The sequence below is a fragment of the Abrus precatorius genome, unplaced genomic scaffold, assembly GCF_003935025.1.
Source record: "Abrus precatorius isolate BTA unplaced genomic scaffold, Abrus_2018 Scaffold3, whole genome shotgun sequence".
Taxonomy (NCBI): domain Eukaryota; kingdom Viridiplantae; phylum Streptophyta; class Magnoliopsida; order Fabales; family Fabaceae; genus Abrus; species Abrus precatorius.
Window position 1 is genome coordinate 6940029 of NW_020874373.1, and position 6441 is coordinate 6946469.

Below are 6441 nucleotides of genomic sequence, written 5' to 3' on the forward strand. Positions count from 1 at the left end.
ACTTATTTTTTTTTGTAATTTTATCATTATTTTTAATTAAAAATTATGTTTATTAATTTTTTAATTAATACTCTTAAGATATTAACATGATATAATACCCAATACCAATAATTACTGCTCTTCCATTTGCTTTATATTGTTTCATAAAATGAAAGGTTCATAATTCCAGCTTGTTGCTGGCTTCATCTTTTGGAAAAAGATGGTCAGCCATTCCTTCTTACAGTCAAATATGAATGGAAAGGGAATTAGATTAAGACGTAATAATAATTGTGTTCCTTAAAAATTCACATTACATGCCGTTGTCTCCTGATTAAGAGATCGTTGGTCAAACCAAGACTTGCCTAAGAAACTGGTGAGGTTTCATAAATTTTTTGAAAGAATGTTATTCAGTATTTTAGTTAAAGAAAAGATAATATATAGTCATTATATTTCTTTTTATCTATCATTTAAGGGATCATAACTATTAAGTTAATTAGGAGGATGTGATCTACCCTTTTTCGTTGACCAAAAATGTATCATACACGTTGGTTTTGACTGTTTGAGTTAGTGCTCACATAATGATTCAAAAAGAATAGTTAGCACTCAATCTCACATGTATTAAGTTAGTTTCACACATCAATAAGACAATAACTAAAGCTACCTCTAATGGCTGGATATCAATATCATCATATAAATTCCCCGGTTTTTCTTTTTGGGTAAAAATCGGTGGGCTTTGGTAAGCACTTTGAGGCCACCCAATGTGGTCTTGAATAAGGACAGTGAAGAAATGAGCGTAAGAGACTAGAGTTATAGTAGTGGGTGGGTCAGAGATTCCACACAACCAAACACAAATAGGTCACAGTTTAGGGATTAAGGTTAACAAAATAATAGATATATTATGCAAGTATAAGTAATGTGTTACTTAACTGTATCATAAAAATATGAGTAATCAATCGTCTCTGAATTTGAACTCACTTAATGAATAACTATTCTATCTACTATTATAGATAGTTTTTATAGATACTCGTTAAGTTAGGTTCAATTAACATCTCTAATTTTGTAAAGCATAATGCGCTCTATATTTGATGATAGTTGTGACCGATTAACGAGAGTTACTGATATATACCCTTCACCGCATTCGATCTCTTCTTTGGGCTTGGGGCTCCAACTATGAGCCTCTTAGCATGCTAGATTGTAAAGGACAAGTTAATTAAAAACAAATCATCTTACATATTTCAAGTTGTAATTTTCTGATACATCTGTTGCAAGTTTGCTAAGAGGCAAGAGATTTCGTATATCAAACAGTTGCCATAGATGCTGATGTTGAACCAAGCGTTTACACGTAGGTATATAATAATAATAATAATAATAATAATAATAATAATAATAATTAAAGAACTAAAGAGACATCACTTATGAGTAAAATTTAAAGATAATACTTACGACATGCTAAGAGACCTGATTCATTAACCAGTCAAAGCACTATAATTTGTCCACCTCATGCCTAGTTATGCTTCAGCTTTTTAAACTGTGGTGTCTCCTTTGCTTCGGCTTCTGATTCTTTCTCTTCTATGATCTCTTGGGCCATTGAATCTTCTATTATAACTTCTCTGGGCTTTTCCTCTGTCACCACTTCCATGATCTCAACTATAATCGGAGCTTTAGTTTGTGAAGCACTTTGGGCGTGTATTTCTGTTGCTGCTATATACGATATTAAGAATACACGATGTTCATCTTTCTACAAATTACTGAGTAAATAACTTATTCTACAAATCTACAATGACAATAAAGATGACCAAAGTTCATTTTTTCTCCTTATTTTTCTTTTAATGTGTTTGGTTTTGGTCCAGTTTGTTTTAAGAGAAGTCATAATAAATTTAGATTAAGTGCTGCATATAATCTAATGTATAATGAAACCAGATTATTTCCTTTTGCACTAATGTGCACTGAAAAAGTAAAATTTTACTCTACTAACACAATATTCGCTTAATTAACTTTTAAAATATTAAACCGAATGACAAATCAATTTTTCATGGTCATTGTACAAAATATAAAATAAACTAAACGTGTGATTGTGTGAGCGTTTGTAAATTTGAGTTGTAATGAACTTAATTACGTTAAATTAATTTTTAGAGAATTATGAAAGTATTGGAAAGATTATAATTCTATTTGTTTCTCCATTAATCGAGTGCAACGAAGGTCTACAACTTGGGACGACTTCTTTTGGGCTTTCAGTCTGTGTACTCAGTAGGCATCTTTTTCCTACCTTCGTTATCGTTGCTGTGTATGACTTCAATCTACTGCCTCAATCTACGAATCACCTATTTATTATACTCTCTTAAGAAGTCATTCACACTGAACAGTAACATATATGAATTTAACATCTCATGACACATCCTTGCACCAAAGATTACATAGATCTTTGCTTTAGTTATCTGCTATCTGCCCACAATCTTCTATTACCACAATTTCCGACGTCTGACCACTTCCCGAACCCACTTGCTCCATCTTCTTCACTACATTGAAACCATCTACAACTTTTCCAAACACTACATGTTTTCCATCAAGCCACGGTGTAATTGCAGTGCATATGAAGAACTGAGAACCATTTGTATGGGGCCCAGCATTAGCCATGGAAAGAATGCCTGGGCCAGTATGCTTCAACTGGAAGTTTTCATCTTCAAATTTGGAACCATAAATGGACTCTCCCCCAGTCCCATTCCCCCTGGTAAAATCTCCACCCTGACACATGAATCCCGGAATAATACGATGAAATGTGGATCCTTTGAAGTGTACGGGTTTCCCAGCTCTCCCAATCCCCTTTTCCCCGGTGCAGAGAGCTCTGAAGTTTTCGGCTGTTTTTGGGGTGACATCAGCAGACAACTCCATCACTACTCGCCCAGCTTTCATCCTTCCAATTACAATATCAAAGAAAACTTTTGGATTTCTCATCTTCATACTACTTTCTCTGCCTACAAAAACGAATTTTCCTCGTTCATATACATAACATTGCAAAATATCAAAGTTAATGAAAATAAACTTTAACCAAGCTCTTTGAAAGAGTATTTTATCAACTAATAATTTTAAGATTTTATAAAAAACATTTATCACACTTTTACAATTTTAATGTAATAAACATTAACTATTTATGGATCCTTCTACTCGAGGTTAACAAAAGCCTAATATTAACAACAAGGTATTGCAGAATCGATGCATTATTGGTTACAGCTGAAAAGCTGATAGCATATCGATACACCAAATATTGTTCTAACAAATGCTACGAAATAACACACGCTTCAAATTCAATATCCCATAAATAAGATGTATAAAAAATCCCCTAAATAATATTCAATTTCTGTTTTTGCTTTTTTCATGACTAAAATGTTTGCCACAATGAAGAACTGTTGTTCTCACACGAATAATCGGAACACAGCAAAAGACATTCATAGTGGCAACATTAGATGTAGCTTAGGTTTATGTTATGTGCTAACGTCATAGCTAATCAGCACAAGACCGTCCATAAGCACCGAATTTAATCGAAAAGAGACTAAACCCTAAATAGTGCAAAACAAACCACAAAACTGCATATTTTTTTTATATGTTCATCATTCAGCGTAAATCCCCAAGATAGGCGCATCAAGAGGACCTGATTTGAAAAGAGAATGACATGCGATTTGGCACATCTATTGAACTCACAGGCTATAGTGCAACGCCAGCAAGTCTTCGATATGTGCGATATCGATATATAAAAATGGAGGAAGTTGAAAAATAAGTACCTTCGGCTCGAGCCTGAGGTTGAAGCTTGAAATGATGAACAAAAGGGGCGCAACAATGGATTATAAAGCTCATGCTGCAGGGTTTAGGGTTTTGCATCATATTTGTGGGCTGGGCTTATACTCCAGGCCTATTAAAAGCCCAATTACCAGTGTTTTTTTTTTTTTCACATTATATCTCACACAATCCGACCATCTATTCATAACTAGATAATTGTTGGGTAATCAAATGGTGCTAAAAAATAATACTATATTATACCTAAATAATAATTATTATTTAGTAATGCGTGAACAATTTAATTTGTTCACATAATAAAGTTAAGTTAAAATGTATAAAATCGTAGAAATAGTGTTACATAGTGGTGAAAAACTTGTTCAAAATTAATCACTACAAACAGTGTAAAAAAAAACAATAATATCTCCCTAGCCGCATCTATATTGTTAACTTTTTTTCGATTTTAAACATGTAAAATGGTATTTTAAAAAAATTAATGTGGATTATATTTTTAATGTAACAAATATTTTTTTAATAAAAATGTACAATTTTTAGTTATTTAAAATAAACTAAAATTGAACTTAATATTTTAAATAAATATGCACGCATATAAAAGTAAACTAGACTGAGAAATTGATATTACACGTACTCCAACCCTTTGATATTCATCCTTCTTTTGGATTTTTGATGTATAAAATTAAAATTGATATGATTGTGTGTATTTAAACTAAAACAAAGCATTCCACTTCCCAGAAAATATTTTAAAAAACTAAATATTATTCATTAGTTAAACTCTCATTCGTCATTACTTTCAGTATTATATTATTGAGTTGATAAGGTACCAAAGAAAGATTATTGAGTTGATTAGTGTGTAGAATCAAATAGTCCCTCTTGCGGCTCTTGCAAATAGAATAATATTGCTTTGGTAGGAGAGGGATGTATATTGGAAATAAATAATCAAATATCAGTTAGAAAAGATGGGTGTAATAATAATGGATCAAATAGCTTTTGACATTTATTTGAAGTTAAACTTGTAAGAAGAATAAATGAATAATAGTTGAAAGAATATGTTAGGATAGGTTAGTAGCCGAAAAAGTTTTGCAACGATTGACACGCGAAGAAAGGCAAAGAACTCAAACTCTTACTTGTACTGTAATGTATTGTAGTAACTAATAAAGTTAAAATTAGCCAGTAAGTACCCATCCTCTTACTTATGTCATCATTGTCGAAACGCGAGCAATGACGTGCACCCCAACTTCTCTACCGCACACAATCCCACCCCAACACATAAACTAAACTCAACCCTAATTAGCTCATTCCCAACACCATCCATTATTTTTTATTTCCACATTGTTTTCCCGTTTTTGAGTCATCTTACAAGAACCTTAGCTCCCCCACTAGAACCCAACCCACTACAATATTATTACTATTAATTGCTCTTCATATTCTTCTATCTATCTTATCATATATATTTCTTCAACATAAAAGAGTGAGTTTGATGCAGCATCGACAAATTAATATGGCGAACCGGTGGTGGACCGACTCGGTTGGGCTGGGCGGGGTTGACACCTCTTCTTCCCCCATCAAAAAACCGGATCTGGGCTTTTCCATAAACGACACCGTATCGGCACCACCCACAGTGAACCACGGCGCAGAAGAGAAAGAAAACAGTGAAGATCCCAAAGAGGGAGCCATAGAGGTCTCAACACCACGCAGGCCCAGGGGCCGCCCACCGGGCTCCAAGAACAAGCCCATACCGCCCATATTCGTGACCCGCGACAGCCCTAACGTTCTCCGAAGCCACGTCATGGAGATAGCAAACGGAACTGACATCGCTGACAGCCTCAGTCAGTTCGCCAGAAAACGCCAAAGAGGTATCTGCGTTCTCAGCGCCACCGGCACCGTCGCCAACGTCACTCTCCGGCACCCAACCGCTCCCGGCGCCGTCATGCCACTCCACGGCCGGTTCGAGATCATTTCGCTGACCGGTTCGTTCTTGCCTGGACCGTCCCCACCCGGTTCGAGCGGTTTGACCGTTTACATGGCGGGAGGACAGGGACAAGTTGTTGGCGGTGGAGTGGTGGGTCCATTGGTGGCTTCAGGAGCGGTTATGATAATGGTGGCTACGTTTTCCAATGCTGTGTATGAGAGATTACCTATTGAGGATGATGAAGACGATGAAGGACATGGTGGGGTGGTTCGTGGAGAGGGTTCGTCCTCGAATCTGATGTATAATAGTAACAATTTGGATTTGGGTGGTGCTCCGAATCTGCAACAGTTGAATCATGAAGCTTATTCTCCTTGGTCGCTTGGTCATGCTAGACCACCCTTTTGAATTTTATGAACATCTTCAACTTACTTTCTCTTTTCTGTTGTTGTTGAACGGTGAATGTTTAGTCAAACGAGACGACAATTGATAAGTATGTTAATTTTATATATTCTTATGTATATTTTCACGTTACTGCAACAGCGATCATATGATCTAAAATCCTTTTGTTTCTTTTCTCTCTCTCTCTCTCTCTCTCTCTTTTGGTTTATAGGTTTCTTCTCTTTCGTTATCTCTTGTATCTGATCATGATACTGCCAATTCAGGTATTTTTATGTGCTTAGTTCATTAATCAAACTTGTAATGTTAATTTATGATTCAAGACAAATATAGGTGATCATTTTAGTGAATTTGCTAGCTAAAAGGAT

General features: G+C 35.1%; 2 protein-coding genes across 3 annotated transcripts; one reads left to right on the forward strand and one right to left on the reverse strand.

The window, feature by feature from the left end:
- Positions 1–2302: 2302 nt before the first annotated feature.
- Positions 2303–3851, reverse strand: LOC113863753 (peptidyl-prolyl cis-trans isomerase CYP19-3-like). 2 transcript variants are annotated; one of them, XM_027497441.1, is made up of 3 exons: positions 3756–3851; positions 2788–2951; positions 2303–2721 (listed from the first exon to the last, which is right to left on the reverse strand). In XM_027497441.1, the coding sequence occupies exons 1-3, from the start codon at positions 3826–3828 to the stop codon at positions 2407–2409; spliced, it is 552 nt and encodes a 183-aa protein (XP_027353242.1). In that variant the 5' UTR covers positions 3829–3851; the 3' UTR covers positions 2303–2406. The 2 variants fall into 2 exon arrangements, with proteins under 2 accessions (XP_027353242.1, XP_027353241.1); XM_027497440.1 differs by having other exon boundaries at positions 2303–2951.
- A 1221-nt stretch (positions 3852–5072) lies between these two features.
- Positions 5073–6239, forward strand: LOC113863548 (AT-hook motif nuclear-localized protein 20-like). Its single transcript, XM_027497177.1, has one exon. The coding sequence runs from the start codon at positions 5246–5248 to the stop codon at positions 6080–6082; it is 837 nt and encodes a 278-aa protein (XP_027352978.1). The 5' UTR covers positions 5073–5245; the 3' UTR covers positions 6083–6239.
- Positions 6240–6441: the final 202 nt, after the last annotated feature.

Coding starts and splice junctions, on each gene's coding strand:
- LOC113863753 (XM_027497440.1), bottom strand. CDS start 3,828: ATGAGCTTTATAATCCATTGTTGCGCCCCTTTTGTTCATCATTTCAAG. Junction 2,952..3,755: donor ACCTCAGGCTCGAGCCGAAG/GTACTTATTTTT, acceptor TCGTTTTTGTAG/GCAGAGAAAGTAGTATGAAG.
- LOC113863548 (XM_027497177.1), top strand. CDS start 5,246: ATGCAGCATCGACAAATTAATATGGCGAACCGGTGGTGGACCGACTCG.